This window comes from Lithobates pipiens, unplaced genomic scaffold, assembly GCF_037356315.1.
Source record: "Lithobates pipiens isolate NorthernLeopardFrog02 unplaced genomic scaffold, aLitPip1_a1.2 Scaffold_8, whole genome shotgun sequence".
Classification (NCBI taxonomy): Eukaryota; Metazoa; Chordata; class Amphibia; order Anura; family Ranidae; genus Lithobates; species Lithobates pipiens.
This window is the reverse complement of record NW_027507903.1, coordinates 65,661,653-65,686,326: the sequence shown is the minus strand read 5'-3', so window position 1 is coordinate 65,686,326 and position 24,674 is coordinate 65,661,653. Positions and strand designations below refer to the sequence as shown.

Sequence of the window (24,674 nt, the reverse complement as noted above, 5' to 3'; positions counted from 1 at the left end):
AGTAGCGGGTGTCTGCGGATGTTCATCCGCAGACACCCGCTATCCCATAGGAATGCATGTATGTCCGTATTTCATCCGCAAACGGATGGATGAAATACGGACATACTGTCCGCATGTGTGAAAGGGGCCTTAGAGGCACCTCTCTTCAATTTTATACACTGTAGGAGTTTGCTTCTAATCCCCTTGTGGAGGCTTCCATCTGTGGATGGACATTTTATGATTACACAACCTATCACATTGCTGTAATCTTTTTATATGTCCAAATCAGCTGGCAATGTGTACCCCTCCAAAAATGCACTGCCCCCACTGCGCCAATCAATAACCAGTGACCCCTAACAGTGAACAATCTTACTGAAAGACATACAGAGAGTATATCAATATCAGTGAAAATGGAAAATAAAAAAACAAAACAAAAAGCTGCTACCTTAGTGAAACTGATGTCTAAACAAATAAATTATACCCCTAATCGTGTACTGCAAAAATATTAGAAGATAATTTAAGTAGCGATCATAATACAATAAATGTGCAAAATGTGAAATGATCCAATCTATCACCCCGTGATACAGTGATTAAAAGAACTAAAAGTCCATTGAACAGAATCTTGAAAATCGCAGAAGGGAATCCGTTTTCAAAAAAATCCTTCAGACTTCCACCACACCAATGTGTTCGTGACACCTCGCCCAATAGAAACGCACTCACCGACTGATGTTGCCTCCCACTTTCGTGTTTGGCAAAAGAGCAGTGTAGACACCTCTTGGGTCTATCTCTCAATCAGTTTAGGCAAGGCTCATCCATGTATGAAAAGTGAAAATACATTATCATCAAGTTCACGTACTACCGTACGAAGGAAACACTCCTGAGAGCAGCACGGGACAAGCCTGATCTCCGCTTCCAAGGTCACAAATACCAGCTCTTTACTGACCTGGCCCCCACCACGGTGCAAAAGAGACGTCAACTAAAGCCATACACTTCAGCTCTGGTGGAACGCCACATTAAATACACATGGGGCTTTCCTTTCCGCCTCGCTTTCAGCTACCAAGGTCGGGGCTACACTGTGCGCAACGCGGAAGAAGCTCAAGCGACTTTTAAGGCATTACATTTGCTCCCCCCTCCGGATGACCTCAGCATCCGTGAGAGGGCTACAGGTCCTAAACCCACTTCTCGGCGCTTGGGCCGTGTATGGAAGCCGGTCAGCAACAGGAAACGACCCCCACCTGATGCCCAGCAGCATGTGCGATCCCCCTATTCAGATCCAGGATGATGACTGCACGGATGAGCCCGTACATGATTCTTTGCTGTTTGCTTGGTTGCCTTCTCCAGGCCTTTGGAAAACTGTTTGTCTCTTCCTGGTGCGGGACTTTGTTTTCTACCGGATGATGTGCCCAAGCGCTCCTTGTTCATACCTCCACCCCCCCTCCTTGTTCTTATTTCCAAATTTTTGGTTGGTTCTACTTTGGTTTTTTGTTTAACCCAGAGGCCCTATGCGCCTTCCTTTATGACTTTGGGCTTCTGCCAGTGATCCGACCCTACTTAGACTGCCTAATTTTGCCCAGACCACTCAGCTAACCTGAGGGTCCTATATCAGGACAAAATTTTTATGTTATTTATATTTAAAAAATTTTTTTTTTTTTTTGTATTTTTCCTTCTTCCTTTTAGGGAGGGGAGGGAAGGGGAAGGAAAAGAAAGGAAAAAGTCAGTGAAATGGGACTATAGTCCTGGTGGGATAGGGGCAGTCTGGGGGGCCGGTTCCGGGAGTACTGTATGTATTGTCTACTTATTGTGTATGCAGGTTGCCCTCTGGACCCTAGGAACCATCTGGGGCTTCAATTTAGCATTTTTCATTTTTTTTTTTCTTCCCCCTTTTTTTTTTCTTTCATTTATTTCGTATATTTTTACCCTTCCTCCCCCCTCGTCCCCACCTCCCCCTCCCCTTATCCATGGCCCCTTCCCGTTTCCCTTTCAATTCCCCTACTCCCCTTACCCTGCTCCTCTATTTTCCCCCCTTCCTGCCCCTTCCTGCCCCTTCCTGCCCCTTCCTGCCCCTTCCTGCTCCTCCCTGCTTCCCCTCTTGCTCCCCTTTCCCTCCTCTCCACTTAACTCCCTCCCTTCCCCTGCCTCTCCCTCCCTCTTATACTTTTTTTTTTTTCTTCTTTTTGACTCCCGGGGGCCTGGCGGCGAACCAACGCGGGGGTCACGTTTGGGGACCATGGTTGCGTCCTCTCCTCGGGCGCTCCCTGCGGGGTGGCGCCCGGTGGGGAGAACCTATAGTCCCATGGCCAGTTATAATCACTGCCACCCGGTAGCGGTTCTACGAGATGGGCCTGGCTGGTCTCACCTGTTTTTGGTTTAGTTTTCGTAGCCCTGTGCAGGGGCGGTAATAGGGTAATAAGGTAGTAATGCTCTAGCAAAATTGAAGTATTATTGTTCCTACTGTTGTTATGTTTTACTATTTGTTAGCCTTGTGGTTGGTGGTGCAGCCACCTCTATTAGTGTCCGGTAACGGGATGCTATGCCCACCCATTGTGGTGTTTATGTGTGTTACATGTCTACTCAATGTTTCCTCTTCTCTCTCTTCCTCTTCTCCTCTGTGCTCTCCTCCCTCCCACTCCCCTACTCGAGCTCGGACTGCCTCGCCATGGGATCAGGGTAAGTACGTACCTTGCTGGCTGCGTTATCATTATATGTACCTTCCTTTACCCCCCAGGTGGCTCAAAATGTGTTGAAAATATTCTCGCAGAACATACATGGGTTCAATTCCCCCAATAAGAGATCGAAGGTCTTCCGCCATTTAAAATCTCAATCTATTGATGTGGTGTGTCTGCAGGAGACCAGGTTTTCCCAATCCTCATCCCCCAAATATTTGTCCCCCCATTATCCAATGTTTTTTACGGCCTCCGCCTCTGAGAAGCAAAGAGGGGTGCTGATGGCCTTTCGGCGTAACCTCCAATTTATCTGTTCTAAAGAAATAGCAGACCCTACGGGTAGATATTTGATCCTGCAGGGCACCCTGTGGGACCAGGAGGTCACTTTGGTTGGATACTACGCTCCTAATTAATTTCAGCAGAAGTTTTTCTCCCACCTACTCCAAGTGATCACCAGGCACCAAAAAGGCCTTCTGATTATGATGGGAGACTCCAACTCTGTTTTTAACTCCTCTTTGGACAGGCGTAGTCTCAGGGAAGTGCCTCCGTCCCGTGATGCCTCTCAGGAACAACTATTGCATGATCTTTTCCAATCTTATGGCATGGTGGACGTGTGGCATGAGCAGCATCCATTGTCTCAGGATTTTACCTTTTTTTCTAACCCCTACCAGAGTTTTTGTAGGATAGACCACGTGTTTCTGCAACTTAGCTCCCTGCCTTTGGTACAAAAGATCGCTATTGCCACCTCTCCATGGTCAGATCATGATCCCCTGATCTTTGGAATCACTTTGGCGGGATTCTCCCGCCTGGCCTACCTCTGGCGGATTAACGAATCCCTCCTGAGTACGAAAGCTACATCCTCCCAGATAGAAACTCATATCCAAGCGGAAAATGTAGGCTCAGTCGACTCTCCAGTCGCCTTGTGGGAAGCCCACAAGGCGACGGTCAGGGGCCATTTGATCCAGATCGCTTCCTGTGCAAAACGGGCCAGGGAGCAGCGGATACGGGAATTGACCTCCTTGTTAGAGGCGGCGGACGCGACATGGAAGGCGCACCCTACGGTAACCCATAGGCGGACACGTGACAAATTGGCCACTGAGTTGGACTTGCTCGCCTCTGCTCAGGCGGAAAAGGCCCTGCGTTGGTCCAAGTATAAGTTTTATAGTTGCTCGAACAAACCTGGTCCTATGTTGGCTAGGAAACTTAATTCGGTGGGACGTCCGGGCAGGCCGGTTCGACTACAGGTGACGGGAGGGGGATTTACGTCAAATCCATCTAAAGTAGTAGCAGGCTTTGCCTCCTTCCTCTCATCCCTATATAATAGACCGGCAGCCTTTGACCGAGACAAGGCTGAGAGATTCTTCCAATCGATTGACCTTCCTACATTGTCTTTGGCGGCACGAGATAATTTGAATGCTCCTATAACGGAAATGGAGGTCGCCCAAGCCCTAAAGTCCCTTAAGCCTTCCAAGGCTCCGGGTCCGGACGGCTTTACCGGTCTATAATATAAGACATTTGCACCCCTGCTCACGCCCCATCTCACATCTTATTTCAACGCCTGGCGGGACGGTGCGAGACCCTCACCGGACTCGCTGAAAGCCCATATCTCTATGATCCCTAAGTCGCCTGAGGAAGCCACGGACCCACAGTCCTTTCGTCCCATCTCCCTGTTGAATGTTGACCTGAAGGTACTGGGCAAGGTCCTAAGTACGCGGGTCAACAGATATCTTCAGGCCCTCATTCACAGGGATCAAGTGGGCTTTGTGCCCGGTCGCCAGGCGGGGGATAATGTCCGCAAGGTGGTCCATCTCCTCCATATACTTAATCAGCGCAAAATACCAGGACTCTTGCTTTCCCTAGATATATATAAAGCGTTTGATTCGCTCTCGTGGGATTACCTTTATTTTGTTCTAACCAAATGGGGATTTGTTCCACATTTCCTGCGATGGATCCAGGCCCTCTATTCCGCACCGTCAGTGTCAGTAAAATACGCGGGCTTCCTTTCTGACCCTTTCCCGATACTCCGGGGAACTAGACAGGGCTGCCCCCTGTCCCCGGCACTGTTTATCCTGTCATTGGAGCCGCTGGCGGCGGCGATCAGGGCCAATAGTGATATCTCGGGAATTCCTTACGCGGGCACTCAATACATAGTGAACCTATTTGCGGACGACGCCCTTTTGACCATTTCAAACCCGCTCATCTCCCTGCCCAACCTGCAACTTGTATTAGATCAATTTTCAGCCTTCTCAGGTCTTCAAATTAACCCCTCCAAAACCACAGCGCTGAATGTTAACCTCCCTCTGGAACTGGTACAGCGACTTCAGGACCATTTTCCTTATCGGTGGGCATCTCACTCGATTGACTATTTAGGTGTCAAATTTACTCCAGTTTACTCCTCCCTATTCTCTGCCAATTATTATCCCCTGTTACGCATGGTGTCCACCCTTATGCAAGCCTGGCAATTTCCCTCACTCTCCTGGGTAGGGAGGATCTCGGCGGCAAAAATGACGATACTCCCCAAAGTCCTTTATTATTTTCGCACTTTGCCTGTCCGGGTACCCGCTTTTTTCCTTCGACTCCTGCAGAATAGGATCCTCCAATTTATATGGGCGCGCAAACGCCCCAGGGTACCTAGAGCGACCCTTTATACCCATAGGCTCCGGGGAGGCCTGGGGGTCCCCAATATCTCTAAATACTACATAGCGGCCCAGATCTCCCCATTGACCATGCTTCATGCAACCACGGATGTTCCTCTGTGGGTGCTCCTAGAGGTACCTGGTTCTGACCCGTGTTCACTTCAGGCACTCCTCTGGCTCCCCAGGAATCTACGCCCTCCCTCTCTGAGCCCCATGCTGCTTCATGGTTTGCAGGTGTGGGACTCAGTTCGCTCGGTTAACAATCTGATGTCCCCCTTCCTACCCCTACTCCCCATCACCCATAACCCTCTTTTCCCTCCCGGTCTGGTGGAGCCCCAGGCATTCTCCTGGTGGTCTTCGCATGGCTACCCACAAGTCCAAAATGTTCTATCTTCACGTTCATTCCCCTCCTGGGAGAGTATCAGGGAAGCGCAGGGGGCGCCGGTCACGGAGCATTATCACTTTATCAAATTAAAGCACTGGATTGTAGCATTGCGCCGCACGTCCACCTATCCCTTCCAAAAAACTTTTTTTGAACATACATGCCATCACTCCCCAGGGTCCCCGGGCCTCATCTCGGCCATTTATGCCTCCCTGAATGGTCACCCGCCATCGGCACCCCTCTCTTATATGACTCAATGGGAAAAGGACCTTCAGGCCCAAGTAGACCCGGAGGATTGGAACAGAGCCTGGCACACGGTCGCCAAATGCTCGTTCAACACAAATACCCTAGAGGCCGCATATAAAGTAATGTTCCGATGGTATTGGGTACCTGCCCGCACGGCTCGGGCATTCCCTGGGAGTACTGACAGATGCTTCCGCAACTGTGGACAGCGAGGTGATGTCATGCACACATGGTGGGCTTGCCCAAGGTTGGTGGGGTTCTGGTCTAGGATCTTTGGTTTACTGCAGACACTCTTTCATCTAACGATTCGAAGGGACGCTAGGCTAGCTCTCATACATTGCCCGGTTCCTGGCCTGCGCGGCCCTCAACAGAAGCTGGCTACCTATCTGTTTATAGCGGCCAAGCGGACCATTGCCCAAGCCTGGAAGTCACAACGGGTAGATTTTCAAGGGGTTAAGACACGCATGACTGCTATGTTACTTCAGGAACGTATGTCCAGTATTGTCCATGATTCTCATGCTAAATTTCTAAAGATCTGGGAGCCGTGGATCTCTTATGAGTTCCCCACGCTCCAAGCGGCGTGCCTGGGCTTGGTCTGAATTCCCCTGGCAGGGCGTCCGAGCCCGAGCTTTCCCCCCTTCCTTTCCTTCCCCTTTTTTTCTCCTTACCCTTGTTTCTTCTGTTCCCTGTCTCTCTTCTCTCTCCTCAGTAATCTCTCCCATTGCTAATAAAAACTGCTACCTCCCATGGACGGGGGTAGTAGGAACAGGGCTTACTCGCAGAACATGATTAAGGAACGAGTTGTTTGGCACTGAACCAGTCTAGATTCCATCTCTTGCTCATCTCCCTTCCTTATCTTGAGTTTATTAGAAATATATTGTGATAGTTAGCCCTTTGGATTTATATTCACGATTAGTGGCCCCTGCGAGGGCTCACAAGGAGTTGATTGTAATCTTTTGTTTATTACTGTTTATTCAAAAATTCTCAATAAACATATTGAAACAGAAAAGTGAAAATACAATGCTTCACGTAGCGTGATAACATTTAAAAAATGTATTCAAACACCACACACATCATTTCAATATATCAACTCACATGTTGACTAAAAAATGCCAGCATCAATAAAAAAGGATCACAGCAAACTTTTACCAAAGGAACGGGTGTTGCACTGCGGATATAGCGGGACCCAAAACGTGCGTTATGAGCTCTCACCACTTCCCAGTCACTACTCCCGATAAATTAGAACCAGCCACGAGCACCAGCATCCTTCTCTCAGTAACGTTCACAGAGCTGGGGGATGTTAGAGACCTTGCGCTCCTCTAACTTCCGTTTGAGGATGCCCTACAGATGCTTAATAGGGTTTAGGTCTGAAAACAAGCTTGGCCAGTCCATCACCTTTAACCTCAGCTTCTTTAGCAAGGCAGTGGTTGTCTTGGAGGTGTGTACCAGTATGTCACAGTACATGTTGGCATTCATGGTTCCCTCAGTGAACTGTAGCTCCCCAGTGCCGGCAGCACTCATGCAGCCCCAGACCATGCCACTCCCACCACCATGCTTGACTGTAGGCAAGACAAACTTGTCCTAACTTGTACTCACCTGGTTGCCACCACACACGCTTGACACAACCTGAACCAAATAAGTTTATCTTGGTCTCATCAGACCACAGGATATGGTTCCAGTAATCCATGTCCTTAGTCTGCTTGTCTTCAGCAAACTGTTAGCAGGCTTTCTTGTGCATTATCATTAGAAGAGGCTTCCTTCTGGGAAGACAGCCATGCAGACCAATTTGATGTATGGTGTGAGCACTGACAGGCTGACCTCCCACCCCTTCAATCTCTGCAGCAATGCTCTCAGCACTCATACATCTATTTCCCAAAGACAACCTCTGGATATGATGCTGAGCACGTGCACTCAACTTCTTTGGTCGACCATGGCGAGGCCTGTTCTGAGTGGAACCTGTCCTGATAAACTGCTGCAGCTCAGTTTTAGGGTCTTGGCAATCTTCTTTTAGCCTAGGCCATCTTTATGTTGAGCAACAATAAATTTTTTCAGAGAAAGCTGTACACTCACTACTTTACATTGTAGCAATGTGTAATTTCTTCATTCTTGTCACATGAAAAGATATAATAAAATATTTACAAACATGTGAGGGGTGTACTCACTTTTGTGAGCTATTGTGTATATATATATATATATACACACACACACATTCACATTGTTTGCACATCTATGGCGTTTCCTGTATCCTATGCTCCTTGTCCTAAATGGATTCAGTTAGATTATAGTTCAAATAAACCTAATTAGCATGCAGTAATGGGTAGGTGGGATTGGCACTGCTAATGTGAAATGTGCTCTCATATGTCCAATAAGTTCTGTATCATATATGCAAAAAAAAAAGGCATAAGCAACCTACACAGGCAACAATATCTTAATTCAAAAAGTGCTAAATGCAAGAGAGCAAATGCACATGTGAATAAACCATAAAATAAAGTGCTGGGGTGCAATAATAAAATAATCAAAGTATTACAGTAATAAATGAATAAACATGATAACCTTATAAAAAGTTAGTTGAAATAAAAGTCCATGAGCAGATAACAGAAATATTAATCCAGTGATAAATTAAAGTGAAATAAGTGCTGCAAAGGAAGTGCATGCAATCAGGCAGTATCTTCGTGTCACACTCGTGCCCCCCTTTTATGCTACACTCACCAGATGGCACTATCCATCAAAGGATAACTAGCCTCCACAGTAACAGATGATTGTAAAAGGGGTCCTTACGGCAGCCTTCTAAGTCTCCTTCACCCAGTGTACTCATGAAAAGACAATAATATAGCCCATAGCATAACTCTATATAACTCTTGTTTATTGCGCAAGTAAATAGACAAACTTACAAGATTACAAACTAATACAGGTGTTGTATACAAAAAACAGGAAATCTGGATGTGACATAATGACACAAATAGCTCCGGCTTACGCGTTTCCTCGCAAAGATGTCATCAGAAGCGGGCGCTTCCAATGACGTCTTTGTGACGAAGTGCTAAACATAGATAATGAATAAACAGGTGTGCATAAAGTGTGAACAACTGGTGCTATTCTAAATAGTGCAGATGAATTCCTTGATGAACATCCAGTAACAATGAGTATAATTGATGTGCGTTTTGATCACCCAAGTACACCTCCACTGATATTGATATAAAATGCCTCCTTACCAGAGGTCTAGATTCCAAATATAAAAGTCTAGTCAGGCGTGATATGCAAGTATAGAAGATTCAATCAGCATCCTCTATTATATTGCAGGTGGTGGTACAGTCGTGGCTGATGATAAAGTTTACTCCATAGTAAGGCCCATGAAGGAAAGATAAAACAGCCATATAGTGCAAAACTGCTTAAGAGTTTATTAAAAGAAATCAGTGCTAAACACTTACAGAAATCCGGTAAAAACAAGCATTAATAGATCCAAGGCATCCTAGAAGTAAATTGACCAGTATACAGGATGCCGTGCATGGTACCTCACAGACTTGGACTCCGCCCGTCTTGTTTCGTTAAAATTAATGTCATCTGGCCCATGCACCTTATTCAAAAGCGAGTTCAATGACTGGCGGCTCCCACGTGCATACCTGAGTCTCCGGCCCCAGAAGGAAGAGCGGCGAACATGGATGTGGCCAGCAGTGGGGATGTCACGGGCTTCGTTTGCAGGTGTCACATAATGTGCTATGCATACTAGCACATTACGCTTTCAGTTTGCAAGGGCAAATAAAGAAAGTAAAACCCATCAGGGTTTACTTGCTCTTTAACATTAACCACTTCTGCTCTAGAGCATTTTTTTAATTTTCGCACATGTTAAAATTTGCATTTATGACTATAAAATTACATAAAACTCCCAGAACACTATATGTTTTCTGAATGCAGAGTCCTTATAGAATAAAAAGATGGTAGTTGCAATTTTTTATGCTGCATGATGTTTCCAAAACTGTTTATCAAATCTATATTTATGGGAATAATACACTAAAATTTATTTTATTGCACACAAACACAATTTAGTGTAGAGTAAATAGATGCCAAATGTGCCAGGCCTCTTTTAATAGTGAAAAATTACAGTACCCATAATTATCAGTAGGCAACATTTTAAATGCTTTTACAGCTCAGAAGATAAAGGATGGCCCTATAATTATAGGTCCCGTTCTGATGTCCTCGGTGATATATAACATGTGTGGCGCAATCACCTTTTATATACATCATGTTTGCATTTGTGACTGTGCACAAGGTGACAGAGTTGCTTTTATTTGATTTCTTTACATTTTATTACAATTTTCTAAAACTCTTATAAATGTGTTTTTTTTTCTTGTTATCACAAGGGGGCCAGGTGACAGGTACCCTTTATGGACACATTAGTGGTCCATTAGACCCCCAATGTCTCCCCTACCTTCTGCTCCAGCTAACTGAGCACGGTCAGCTGAAAACCTGGCTTTCTAGACAGGACTTTGATATTCCCCCCACCCCAGTCCAGGAATTCTCCACACCCCCTCTCCTAGTCCAGGGATTTTTGACACACACCTCCCCTAGTCCAGGGATTCTCTACCTCCCACCCCCTTCCTTTCCAGTCCCGGGATTCTCCGCACTCCTCCACTCCAGTCCGAGGATTCTGCAACCCCCACCTCACCCCCTACAGTTCAGGGGTTCTTCACCACCCCCATCCCCCTTCTCCAAGGTAAGGGATCCCCCCTCCAGTCTAGGGATTCTCTGCGACCCCCTTCCCCTAGTCTAAGGGATCCTCCGCATTTCCCCTCTTCCTAGTCCAGGAATTTTCCATACCCCTCTCCTAGTCCAGGAATTCTCCACACCCCCTCTCCTAGTCCAGGGATTCTCCACACCCCTCTCCTAGTCCAGGGGTTCTTCACACTACCCCTTCATATTCCAGGGGTTCTTCACACTCCCCCTCCTAGCTCAGGGGTTCTTCACACTCCCCCTCCTAGCTCAGGGGTTCTTCACACTCCCCCTCCTAGCCCAGGGGTTCTTCACACTCCCCCTCCCAGCCCAGGGGTTCTTCACACTCCCCCTCCTAGTCCAGGGGTTCTTCACACTCCCCCTCCTAGCCCAGGGGTTCTTCACACTCCCCCTCCCAGCCCAGGGGTTCTTCACACTCCCCCTCCTAGCCCAGGGGTTCTTCACACTCCCCCTCCTAGTCCAGGGGTTCTTCACACTCCCCCTCCCAGCCCAGGGGTTCTTCACACTCCCCCTCCTAGCTCAGGGGTTCTTCACACTCCCTCCTCCTAGCTCAGGGGTTCTTCACACTCCCCCTCCTAGTCCAGGGGTTCTTCACACTTCTCCCTCCTAGCCTAGGAGTTCTTCACACTTCCCCTTCCTCCCCTCCTAGCCCAGGGGTTCTTCACACTCCCCCTCCTCGTCCAGGGGTTCTTCACACTCCCCCACCTAGCCCAGGGGTTCTTCACACTCCCCCCTCCTAGTTCAGGGGTTCTTCGCACTACCCCCTCCTAGCCCAGGGGTCCTTCACACTCCCCCTCCTAGTCCAGTGGTTCTTCACACTCCTCCCTCCTAGTTCAGGGCTTGCACACAGTTTTTCCCCTGTAAGCTTGTCTTAACCTGCTCATTCTTTAGACATGCCACACACATGCCTGACCTAGTTAAGAGGTGTATTTATAAAAATTCTGAATAATGATTCATGTAACTACAGTCTGTACATTCATTCTGTGCCAAAAGGGCAAAAAACAAATGTTATTTTGCTATTTTCTGTGCTGGTAGAATGTTTTTCATTGTATGCCATGGCAAACAATTGTTGTATGCCATAGGAAACAATCAAACAGAATTCATTTTTCTTCAGTTTAATGTGGAAAGATAATTAAAAGCAGTTTTTGATTTGTTTCTTAATTTACTAAACAAAATTATCATGCCAATAAATAAATCAATATAAACAGTTGTAATACAGTATAAACACCAAACAAATATTAGTTACTTGCCCTTTGAAACTGCTTGTACAATTTTTCTCTGTGAATGGTTGCAAAAACAAATAATATTAGGTGATTTTCTTTCCAGGTTGGATGCTTTTCTTTCATATAGAATAGAGTGAATCAGGAAAATACCACATTATGGCCAGCAGATGGAACTGACAACAATTGGAAATATACATCTATTTACTGTGATCCTCAGGTCCATCTAGTGGCCATAATGCAGTATTTTCTTAATTCACTCTATTTTATATGAATGAAAAGCACCCAAACTGGAGAGAAAATCCCTAATAATATTCCTGTTCACATGGAACAAATGTACATGAAGTTTCACAGGACAATCAGCTCACTCTGTAATAATCACAAGGAGGACCCACCTCTCATCTTTGAAGGATGGACTTTTCAAAAACTGTTTAAAACGCAGTTCAAATGCTTGTCCAATAGTGTTGATCACTTCTTGGGCTTTGCTGTTTGGGCACTCTAAAATGTGACATGCTGGAAAAAAAAACAAGCCAAAACATCCCCAGTTAAAATTCTAGCAATTATCCTTTAAATTATTAGTCATAATTATAAATTTTACATTAATAGATTTTATTATTATTGTTATTAAGTAATATTAACAAAAGTTGAGGGTTTGTTCGAGCCAGAATGCCCGTTTTACCTCACAGTAGACATAATCTGGGGCAGTTGTGCATGGCAACCAATCAGATTCCATCCTCAGTTTTTTCAGTTAAGCTTTGAAACTAAAAGATAGAAGCTGATTGGTTGCCATGCACAACCTCTCTTGATTCCGTCTGCTCTACTTTTAATAAATTCCTTGCATTGTGTTGATGTGCACTGACATTTTGCATACTTAAAATGTTCTTTTTTGGGGCTGCATTAGAACTGGCCTCATTGCAGGGATATTTGAGTGAACATATTCCAGGGAAAACAATAGAAAATGCAGCAAAATGAATGGCAAGACATGTGGTGGGAATAAGCTCTGAAATATCATTTGGATTTGTTTTCTTTGAAAGGTGTCATAAAAAAAAAAAAAGAACACTAACACTTGTCAAAGCAAAACAGTCCTGACTTTGCAGAGGTCCTTCAGACAAGAAAAAAATACTTCTTTTAAAAATAGTAAAAATGGTATTTAAATAGCAGCGGTCAGTGGCATTATTAGCAGTGAAACAATATTTTTTAATCATAAATTAGTTCAAAAGCATCAAGTATGCTGCTTGGACTATAACCTTTTATGTACATGTAAAATAGATGCAATATTTAAAAAAAAAAATCTCTAGGTATAATAAGCAATATCAATACAGACTTTTGGAATTTGCAGTAGTACTTTGGAAGAAAATGTAAACAACGGGGGTTATTTACTAAAGGAAAATCCACTTTGCTCTGAAAGTGCATTTGGAAGTAAAGTCGCTGTGGATCTGAAGGGGATATGCAAGGAAAATAAAAAACAGTATTTTAGCTTGCACATGATTGGATGATAAGATCAGCAGAGCTTCCCCTCATTTCATATCTACCCCTTAGATTCAGAGCGACTGCACTTCAAAGTGCACTTGTAGTGCAAAGTGGATTTGCCTTTCATAAATATCCCCCAATGTGTCACTTCCTCCAGAGGAGCTGTTCTGTCAGTGGCCATTAGATGGCAGTATGAGTCCAGTTTATAAAAGAGCTGGTCCCATAACTCACACTTTTCAGCTTATGTAAGGCTGAGTTCATGTCCTTCTAGGTTTCCTGGAGCATTTTTTATGGGTGTTGATACGTGTGTTTTACTGTGTTTTCAGGTTTCAGTATTTTTGTTTTAGACAATGAAAAGACGGTAAGCGAAAAATGGGCACAAAATGCTATTTTTTTTAGAAGATCTCATTGAAGTCTATAGGGACCAGAAATGCACAACTCTGCCCCAAAGAAGCTCATGTACTTTTTTGAACTTTGAGCCACAAGCTTAAAGTGACACAATGCTCAGGTTTCAAAGGGTCCCATAGGATGCAGTGGGAATCCCTATATTGAGCTCCCCCCAAATGCATGAAAAACGCACGACTCTGCCCCAGAGGAAGCTCGTGTTCTTTTTTTGAACTTTGAATGACAAGCTTCAATCGACAGGACACTCAGGCAGGGCCGCTGATAGGCCAGTACAACTGGCCCTGCTGTACCGGGCCTGACCAGCAGGGGGGCCCGGGCAACCTGAACTGCAAAGTCAATTTTTAATGAAAAAAAAAAAGATTCTCCTCCACCGATCACCGTCCGCACCCCCCCCCCCAACACAGTGCTGACTCTGCTCACCGCTACATGGAGAGATAGCGGGTTGTTTACTGATTGATCGGAGCTCACTGATAGCTCCAGATCACAGCCAGGGACAGCTGTTCAGAGCCAGCGCTGACACTTCCATCCTCCCCTCACAAGCAGGAAAGGAGAGAGAGCTGCTAATGCTGCTGCTCCTCCTCCTCCTTCCGCCCACTTCTCCTGTCTGCCCCGCTGACCCATCAGGGGATGGAGCCAGTGTCGGACCAAGTCCCGAACTTCCGGCACTGCGCTCCACTCAAGGAGGATTCTTAGCTAGGCAAGTCTGTTCCTCCGCTCGGTGCCTCTCTCCCCGCTCCACCTCTCAGCTCCGCCCCCCCATCTTCGGCTCTCACGGTTCCTTTATTCATGCTGGTAAGGCAATACAAATGATGTGGATCTTAAAGAGGGCAAGGGGTGCTGCTATAAGGGGGGTCTCTAGGGGGGGGTACTCTGATGTAATGGGTATCTTTCTTTCCTTCCACTCCCCCTGTACCACTTACCCTCCCTCTGTGCTGTGCCCTCCAGCTCCCTCCTTTACCTTACTCTTTTGTCCTGTGCCCACTTACCCTCCCATGTACTGTACCCTCCTGCTGCTCGGTCCTGTGCCCACTTACCCTCCCCCTGTGCTGTGCCCTCCTCCCCCCTGTACTGTGACCACTTACCCTCCCTCCTGTGCTGTGCCCACTCCCCCTCCCCCTGTACTGTACCCTCCTGCCCCCTGTACTGTGCCCACTTACCCTCCTCCTGTGCTGTGCCCTCCTCCCCCCCTGTACTGTGCCCACTTACCCTCCCCCTGTGCTGTGCCCTCCTGCCCCCTGTACTGTGCCCACTTACCCTCCCCCTGTGCTGTGCCCTCCTGACCTCTGTACTGTGCCCACTTATCCTCCCCATCTTCTGTGCCCTCCTGCTCCCCTGGTACTGTACCCTCCTGCCCCCTGTATTGTCCACTTACCCTCCCCCTGTACTGTACCCTCCTACCCCCTGGACTGTGCCCACTTACCCTCCCCCTATGCTGTGCCCTCCTGCCCCCTGTACTGTGCCCACTTACCCTCCCCTCTGTGCTGCGCCTTCCTGCTCCCCCTGTACTGTCCCATCCTGCCCCTGTACTGTGCCCACTTACCCTCCCCTTGTGCTGTGCCCTCCTACCCCCTGTACTGTGCCCACTTACCCTACCTCCTGTGCTTCTACCTTCCTGCTCCCCCTGTTCTGTAAACTCCTGCCCCCTGTACTGTTCCCACTTACCTCCCCTGTTCTGTGCCTTCCTGCTCCCCCTGTACTGTACCCTCCTGCCCCCTGTACTATGTCCACTTACCTTCCACTGTACCCACTTACTCTCCCCCTGTGCTGTGCCCTCCTGCTCCCTCCTTTACTATACCCTCCTGCCCCCTGTACTGTGCCCACTTGCCTTCCCTGTGCTGTGCCATCCTGCCCCCTGTACTGTGCCCACTTACCCTCCCCCTTGTGCCGTGCCCTCCTGCTCCCCCTGTACTGTTCCCTCCTGCCCCCATACTCTGTCCACTCCCCCCCCCTGTTCTCTGCCTTCCTGCTCCCCCTGTACTGTACCCTCCTTCCCCCTGTACTATGCCCACTTACCTTCCACTGTACTGTGCCCACTTACCCTCCCCCTGTGCTGTGCCCTCCTGCTCCCTCCTTTACTATACCCTCCTGCCCCCTGTACTGTGCCCACTTGCCCTCCCTCCCTGTGCTGTACACTCCTGCCCCCTGTACTGTGCCTGCTTACCCTTCCCCTGTGCTGTGTCCTGCTCCCCCCTGTACTGTGTCCAATTACCCTCCTTATACAGTTATTTATCACTTGAATTATTTTTCCCATTGTGGGTGTGAGTGGGGCCTCATGCCTAAGTTTTGCCTAAGGCCCCACAAAGCCTAGAGCTGCCTCTGCCCTGCCAATACACCTGAAAACTATCTACAGTAAACTATCTTTAACGAGACCTGGCTTGTTGTTTTTTTCAACCTTTGTCATTTGTTTAATCTCCCTAATTCAATTTCAAAATACCATTTTATTTATTCATTAATGGTTTGTATTACATATAGATATTAACGAGGTCTGTTCTCATCTGAAAACAGTATTTCTTTTGGATAATCAAACCTATAACTGGCTGGAGAAAAACAAATATTACTTGTAGACAAACCTACACTTTGTTTCAAGGCGGGGTCTGGGGAGGGGCAATGGGTGGGGACAGGGGTGGGGCTGAAGGAGGGACCAGGGGCGGGGCCAGGGTGGAGCTGAAGGGGGGCCCCATCAAGTAGGCTGTACGGGGCCCCATGATTTCTATCAGCGGCCCTGCACTCAGGTGCAGTGCCGGGACAAGATTATCCAGTGCCCAGGGCAAAGATGCCAAATCCCCCCCCCCCCCCTTCATTATGTGCAAGCTTATGAGGAGGAGGGGGAGAGAGAGCACATCCTGCACCTCCTCCAGGCTCTCTCCTCCTCTCCTTGCCACTTCCAGCACTGGACTGACAGAAGTAGTGATGCCACTGTCACTACTCCTGTAAGCCTTATAGTAGAAGGAATTTTGCGGCACCCCCATCCCAACAGAACACGTTGCACCCAGGGCAGCCCTCTTCTGCCCACCCCTTATCCAGGCCCTGCTCAGGTGTAAATGGATCCCATAGCATATAATGGGAATTCCCATGCTGAGCATTCAGCTATTTCTAGAAAAGGATTTTAACCAAATTTGGAACTTAGAGGTCTCCACCAAATCAGATCCACCAATGTACTTCACTGAGCTCTCAACAATCAGCTGTATTCAGACTTGGCAATACAAACAGCATCTCCAAGGGCACTGCCAATCCTATGGAGAACCTGGCTTAACTATGCTTAACCCTACTGTATCAGGACAATGGAAATAGGTCAGCATTACAGGATCCTCCTCCCCACCTCTACTCCATAATATAGAGGGGTGTGACTCTGTACTCCTAAAGCTGGCCATATATGAGAAAATTTTCGGTCAGTTTATGATTAACCCACAGTTTTTTGTTTTTTTTGTGGTAGACTATGCCAACATCTTCCTATCTAAGGAGTCAGGTGTGCGAATGAGATGCAGGCACTGTTTTGGTATTCAGGCAGCTGCCAGTGCTGGCATGGCAGGTTCCCTCATCTGCTTTGTATAGCTTGGCTGGAGGAATATGAAGGAAGCTTACCATAGATCAGTGATGGCAAACCTTGGCACCCCAGATGTTTTGGAACTACATTTCCCATGATGCTCAACAACACTGCAGAGTGCATGAGCAGCATGGGAAATGTAGTTCCAAAACATCTGGAGTGCCAAGGTTCGCCATCACTGCCATAGACGGTGAGGATTCCTTTCCTGCAACCACAGGTTGCAGGAAGAGATTTGTATGATTTCCCTATGAACACAGTGTTGACAAGGGAATCCCTCCTGCCAAACAATGGTCTTCTCCCAACAGGGGGGCAGGGGGTGGGCGAGGGAAGCCGTCCCTGCTGGGGGAGGACAGTGATTATCACTAGTGGCTATAGCAGCCACTTGCAATAATTGCAAGCAAATTTGGCAGGCTGAAAGTGTACCCAAGTTGATCGATCATCTTGGTACATTCACCCTGCCCATTAATGGTTTGAATCTCTGCTGGTTCAGCAGAAATTCAAACCTATGGCCGGCCTAAGAGATAGCTGGGAACAAAGGAAATGATAAGACTGCTGCACAGGCAGAGAGCACAGGAAGTTATTAGCTGAAAATATTTCTGCCACAATCAACATTCTTTTCTTTTTTTTCTTTTCAAACAGATGTAGCAAAACCCTTTTATTTTGTGGTCTGTATATTTAACAGGTAAAAAGTGACCAAATAGGAGGAGTTAATAATTAGGGATCACATACCCTTTAATGAATATACAGTATACAGTATCTTACAAAAGTGAGTACACCCCTCACATTTTTGTAAATATTTTATTATTATTATTATTTTATTATATATTTTCTATATTATCTATATTTTATATATGTGACAACACTGAAGAAATTACACTTTACTACAAAGTAAAGTAGTGAGTGTACAGCTTGTATAACAGTGTAAATTTGCTGTCCCCTCAAAATAACTCAACACACAGCCATTAATGTCCAAACCACTGGCAACAAAAGTGAGTACACCCCTAAGTGAAAATATCAAAATGAAGACAAAGTGTCAATATTTTGTGTGGCCGCCATTATTTTCCAGCACTGCCTTAACCCTCTTGGGCATGGAGTTCACCAGAGCTTCGCAGGTTGCCACTGGAGTCCTCTTCCACTCCTTGCTCATGACATCACGGAGCTGTTGGATGCTAGAGACCTTGCCCTCCTCCACCTTCCATTAGAGAATGCCCCACAGATGCTCAACAGGGTTTAGATCTGGAGACATGCTTGGCCAGTCCATTACCTTTACCCTCAGCTTCTTTAGCAAGGCAGGTCGTCTTGGAGATGTGTTTGGGGTTGTTATCATGTTGGAATACTGCCCTGCAGGCCAGTCTCCGAAGGGAGGGGATAACGCTCTGCTTCAGTATGTCACAGTACATGTTGGCATTCATGGTTCCCTCAATGAGCTGTAGCTTCTCAGTGCCGGCAGCACTCATGCAGCCCCAGACCATGACACTCCCACCACCATACTTGACTGTAGGCAAGACACTTGTCTTTGTACTACTCAGCTGGTTGCCGCGACACACGCTTGACACCATCTGAACCAAATAAGTTTATCTTGGTCTCATCAGACCACAGGACATGTTCCAGTAATCCATGTCCTTAGTCTGCTTGCGGGCTTTCTTGTGCATCATCTTTAGAAGAGGCTTCCGTCTGGGATGACAGCCATGCAGACCAATTTGATGCATTTTGCGGTGTATGGTCTGAGCACCGACAGGCTGACCCCCCACCCCTTCAACTTCTGTAGCAATGCTGGCAGCACTCATATGTCTATTTCCCAAAGACAACCTCTGGATATGACGCTGAGCATGTGCACTTCTTTGGTCGACCATGGCAAGGCCTGTAATGAATGGAACCTGTCCTGTTAAATTGCTGTATGGTCTTGGTTACCATTCTGCAGCTCATTTTCGGGGTCTTGGCAATCTTCTCATAGCCTAGGCCAGTGATGGCGAACCTTGGCACCCCAGATGTTTTGGAACTACATTTTTTAGATCCTCAGAGAGTTCTTTGCCATGAGGTGTCATGTTGAACTTCCAGTGACCAGTAAGAGAGTGAGAGCGATAACACCAAATTTAACACACCTGCTCCTCATTTACACCTGAGACCTTGTAACAACGACGAGTCACATGACACCGGGGAGGGAAAAGACATTAATGACTGTGTGTTGAGTTCTTTCGAGGAGACAGCAAATTTACACTGTTATACAAGCTGTACACTCACTACTTTACATTGTAGCAAAGTGTCATTTCTTAAGTATTGTCACATGAAAAGATATAATAAAATATTTTCAAAAATGTATCTTGGAAAAAATCTTATTTTAGTTAAGAATACAGTAGGATGGGTTATAACTTACAGTAGGTTGGGTTAGAACTTCTGTTCTGCTTACTTTTGCAGTCTGTGTCCTGTTGGGGAGATTTTCCTTCACATCCTTTCCCAGATACATGGGAAAGGTAAAGGAAATATTTCCAAAGTTGGGGGAATTTCACTTGTAATTTAAAACTGCCCCATTGGAAGCTTTTACCTTGTGTTGCAGTGAAAACCCCTCAGAGATTCAGAGACACACAGTCAGCAATAAAACACTACATGTGTTCTAACTATTCAACACTCTATCCAAAACGAAAATTTAAACATGTTTGTCTGAGGGTATACTTTAAGGCTAAATTGTATTGACAACACTTAGGGGTGTGTTTATGAAAAGATTGCATAGCTGTTCATCCATCAGAAATGCTTGCAAATTAATTTTGTGTGAATAGGGTAAAATCAAATGTTCTCTGGCTATAATCTCTGAAATCTGGAAAATACTACATTATGCCTACTAGATGGCGCATGCTAATGCTTTATTTGAGAACCATACTAATTACCAAGCATAGTGCTAGCTAGTTATCACATTATGGCTACTAGAGGGTGTTGACAGTAATAATAAAAAAGACTCAACAACGCCATCTAGTGGCCATATTGCAGTATCGTCTACATTCGCACATCCAATTTGCAGAGAATATAGCTGTGGAATGTTCAATTTTGCCCTATTCGCACAGAACAAATTTTCATGCAATTTCAATGGATATAGCTATGTGATTATTTTGCTATAAATATACCCTTTGGGCATATACAAGGTTTATCCTTCACTGATCTCCATAGTAAACTGCAAGACTGGGGCCTGCACAAAGTGATCCAGGAAACTGCAAAATCAACTGCTGCATTGTTGAGCACAATAGATTACCCAATGTGCTCAATAATGCCTTCTAGTATGAGAAAAGTCTCAAAATTTGCATTTATGTTTAGTCAATCATTTGCTTTTATCAAGCTGCCTATGGCCATAATTATACTTGGTGTGAACTCTGTACTACAGCTACTGAAACAGATCTGCGGAGATCTCTTATCTGATAAGCAAAATCAGCTTGAAAAACTGTGAATATGGCTAGACTTGTGTAGATACATAATTTACAAACACCCCAGGAATATCTATATCAGCATGTTAGACCAATTATTACATTGTTGTTTCCCTCAAGGTACTTTTAAAGGAAAGCGACCCTTTCACATGGGTGATCCAACCAACTGGAAGGTCCATGCATTGCTATAAACCACCTACCTCTGGGTCCGATTAGGCCCACTAAAAAAAATGGAGGAGGACTGCCTCTTCTCCCCTTTGGGCGGACCGGATCAGAGTCAGCCGGCTATAAATGGACAACGGAGTCCGCTTACTCCCCGGCGGCCCATAGAGGACAGCGGGGTCTGTCCCTGTCCGCTCTGCATAAACTAAGTGAACACGGACCTGTCATCTGCCCCGATCAGCATGGGATCAGCGGATAGATCTACTGCTGATCGGAATAGAAGGCTCCCATGTACTGTATCCTTTTAAGATAAGATATAGGGGAAAAAGAAAACTGTATTCTCCCTCCTCCTACCAGTCTTCACAGATAAAGGTTGTCCATCTATCAAACCAACAAGCACAACATTGAGAGCAGCAAGTGGAGGAAAGGGACAGAAATCTTTACAGCTATGTATTTATACCATAAGATTTCAAAGCAATGTATATCTATGCACAAGATATCATAGACAGCTTCTAGCCAGAAAAAAAGGACTGATTTAGGATTCTCATTTAACAAAATACGCTAGTTGTGACTGTAAAGTATGCACTAATCACAGTCATACCTCTTTGGTTAACTGGATCCTTGGCTACATAAGCAACATAATCAGTGGTGTCCTAAAATAAAAAATAAATATGTTAGATATTATATAATGATACATATATATTAAAAATAAATAATATACCAAATAAAACATTTTGTTGTGGCTTTTCTGTAGTAAGAGTCATGTGAAAGATGAACTGGAGGGATAGAAAAATCCTCCCTTGCAGTGGAGCTGTCCCTTCACTGTATGAGTCAAATGCTCGTTTAAGCCTAGGGGGCTGCAAAAAAGAACTTTTACTTACTAATCCTTCCCTCTTCTCCCTTATCCTCCAGCGGTTGGTTGCCCTGTAACATCATCTCTGCATTGGACATGAGGACACTGAGGGGCAGTCCACCTTCGGAGCGTAGGGGAGTAGAGGAAAGCGCAGGCTGCTGGGGGAGCAGAGGATCAGGTTAGTAAAATTCCTTTTTACAGCTCTCTAGACCTAAATGAACATATGTGAAGGGCAGCCCCAATGCAAAGGGGCATTTTTTTTTTTTCCTCTTAAGATGGACTTCACACCAGTAGTTTTTTTTGCACCCTGAGCCAACATTTCTGTTGTTACTAACAGATTTGCATGTTTCCAAAAGGATGCAATACCAACAAGGTTGCTGAGAACTATTGATCCATTCTGTGACAGGAGTTCCTGTCAAGGATCCTGAAACAGGAGTGGGATTGCAAACCCTACAACCCATATGTATTCACCAACACTTAGCTAATGATCACAAAACACATTCCTCATCCGTGTAGGCCCCCAAATTAAATCAGTCTAACCACAGCATGTCTACATCTGCATAACCTACATTTACAATCCACCATAAGACCCCCTGTGAGGAGGACAGAAATCTTTTGAATGTTTCGGCCACACATACTGTACCCTTCACAAAAGACCAAGGTAAAGAACCTTAGATAGCAAAAGCTTCTACAACACATTGCAATGGCCTCAATAACACTTTACAAACACTACACAAAATTATTTATTAAAATAATTCTCCACAACAACCTAAGCCCACTTCTAAAGAACTAACCCCAGATGTAACCCAAATAGGCAGTCTATGTAGATTGCATCTGGGGTTGGTTCTTTAGAAGTGGGTCAAGGTTGTCTGGTTCATCTACAAGTATACTAAAAGAAATCACATGGAATTAAAATGTAAGCTACCCACATCATTTTCTAGAAGAACATCTGCTGGTAAACCTTCCATTACCCACACCCAGAACAATTTCTTATCATGTCCATAGTCCAAATGTACTTTTGCAAAAGGTATACACCTCTGTGTCCATCCAGCAAGTTCATTTGTAATTCCTGGGCCTCTCTGAGTAGCTTCTCATCCAAAAACACGGGGTCCAGAATTGTCACAAACGCTCCACTGACCTTGAAGCCTACCACTGTTACAAGCAAGGTTTTCTCAGCTTAGAGTGGTTAGATACAAGAGAGTGAACTCCATTTACCTTCATGTTGGATTGGGTCCAGGATTATCTCCAGCTGGTGAGGCACTAAACTTGAGTAATGGCCACTCAAATACTGCTGTTGAATTTGCTTTGGTTGATGGATGAGCTGAGCTCTACCGGATGCCTAGGCAGTGTGGACAAAAGTCTGAATATGAGGCCTCTGCAAAACTGATAGGGCTTTGTTGCACACCCTGAACCCTCTGATAAGTTTTAGAGCGATAATATAATTGTATAGGTACAGTTTGGCCACATGTATTGCATTGTTTTTAGACATACAGTCTTTCTGGCGTTTCGTTGGCTATGAGGACCAGGCTGTGCATCCCAGGACTGAACAACATTCCCTTTTGTCGCAATAGAAGGAGAGGGGCATTTACTTTATGAGGAGAATTGTCCAAAACTTTCTTTTCCCCAATTCTTTATTTCAAAGTTTTGCAAAAGAACAAGATACAATGCTGATCAAAAGAAAAAAAAAAAACACACACAAAAAAACCTCTGCACTCCAAAGGGAGATCTGCAGAAAATGCAGAGTGAAACAAATAAAATAGAACAGAAAGTAAAATACCTTAGTACTCAGTCTGGCAAACAATGATCCTAATAATAGGGATGTGACAGTAGGGGTGAACCACAAAGGAGTTCAGATCTGAGAGAATTAATCTTTCACATTTTGAATATAACGGGATAGTTTTCATGGTCCAATTGGGGTACAAAAAAGGGAAGGGAATTGAGAGCTCCATCACTCTTGCCATCAGGAAACATCAGTCCCCTGAGGACAGGCCTATACTTGGACCCCCAGGTCTATCTGGGCTGCTAAAGACATAGACTGTTTAGAGATGTAAAACTTGTATGTCGTTTAGAACGTGAGATCTGCTAAGTAGGTGGAGCAAAGGGTATATTCAATCCAATACAACCATGTTTTTCAAAATTGTTCTTCCCTGTGGTTTGTGGCAAGAATGTTTTCCATGTGATATATTTCTCCGATTTTATGTAACCAAACCTTCATTGGGGGAAGTGTTGCTTGCTTCCAATAAAGAGGGGTGCAAGCTTTCGCCGCATTTAACAATTGTAACGTGAGCGATGTCCATACGTTTTTTTAACTGAGGCTTTATAGACCACAAGCTTGTCCGCTGTGGCCTCGACTGTGACTTTTCCTTTCTTTAACCAACTCAAGTATTTCAGAACAGAATTTACTAAAAAACTATTTTATTATGAAAAGTCTTGAGTAGGGATGGCCGAACGGTTCGTCCAGCGGTCGTTTCGTGGCGAATTTCGGCTGTTCGCCGTCCGCCCGATCAGCGGACTATTTCCGCCGTTCGCCCGGCGGACTTCCGTGTTTACTGTGTAAAAGAACTTTGACCTATGATGACACATCTATCATGGGGTACAGGACAGCCAATTGAGACATTACAGCACATGGACACTTGGACATTCCCCCTAACTTATAAATAGACCCGATCCGGTGGCCATTTTACATTCTTTCTTCTGTCACTATAGGGAGAGGTTGCTGTGTGGAGCAGGGAGAGATTGCAGTGACCCAAATCGCTAGCTATTTGGTCCACAAAAGTTATTTTCAGGACTGGTATAGGTGTTAGGTGTAGTTCAGGATATAGGTTTGAGGCACTGCTGTGCTACTGATTGTTGCAGCAGCTTGTCTCTTGTCAGTGTAGAGAGAGGGACAGTACGCTGTGTGCTGCAGGGACAGTCAGTTTAATCATTAGCTGTTACTATTAGGTCCACAAAAGTGCTATTCAAGTTATTGTTCCAGCAGCC

The 24,674-nt window shown here is 45.6% G+C and overlaps 1 protein-coding gene across 1 annotated transcript in view; it reads right to left on the bottom strand.

Moving 5' to 3' along the window:
* SHC4 (SHC adaptor protein 4) overlaps positions 1-24,674 on the bottom strand; it is a 141,448-nt gene that overhangs the window by 39,080 nt on the left and 77,694 nt on the right. The window contains exons 6-7 of the mRNA XM_077472634.1: positions 21,441-21,492; positions 12,244-12,361 (exon numbers count right to left, since the gene is read on the bottom strand). Of these exons, the coding sequence (XP_077328760.1) occupies positions 12,244-12,361; positions 21,441-21,492 (170 nt within the window). The remainder of the gene's footprint in view (positions 1-12,243; positions 12,362-21,440; positions 21,493-24,674) is intronic.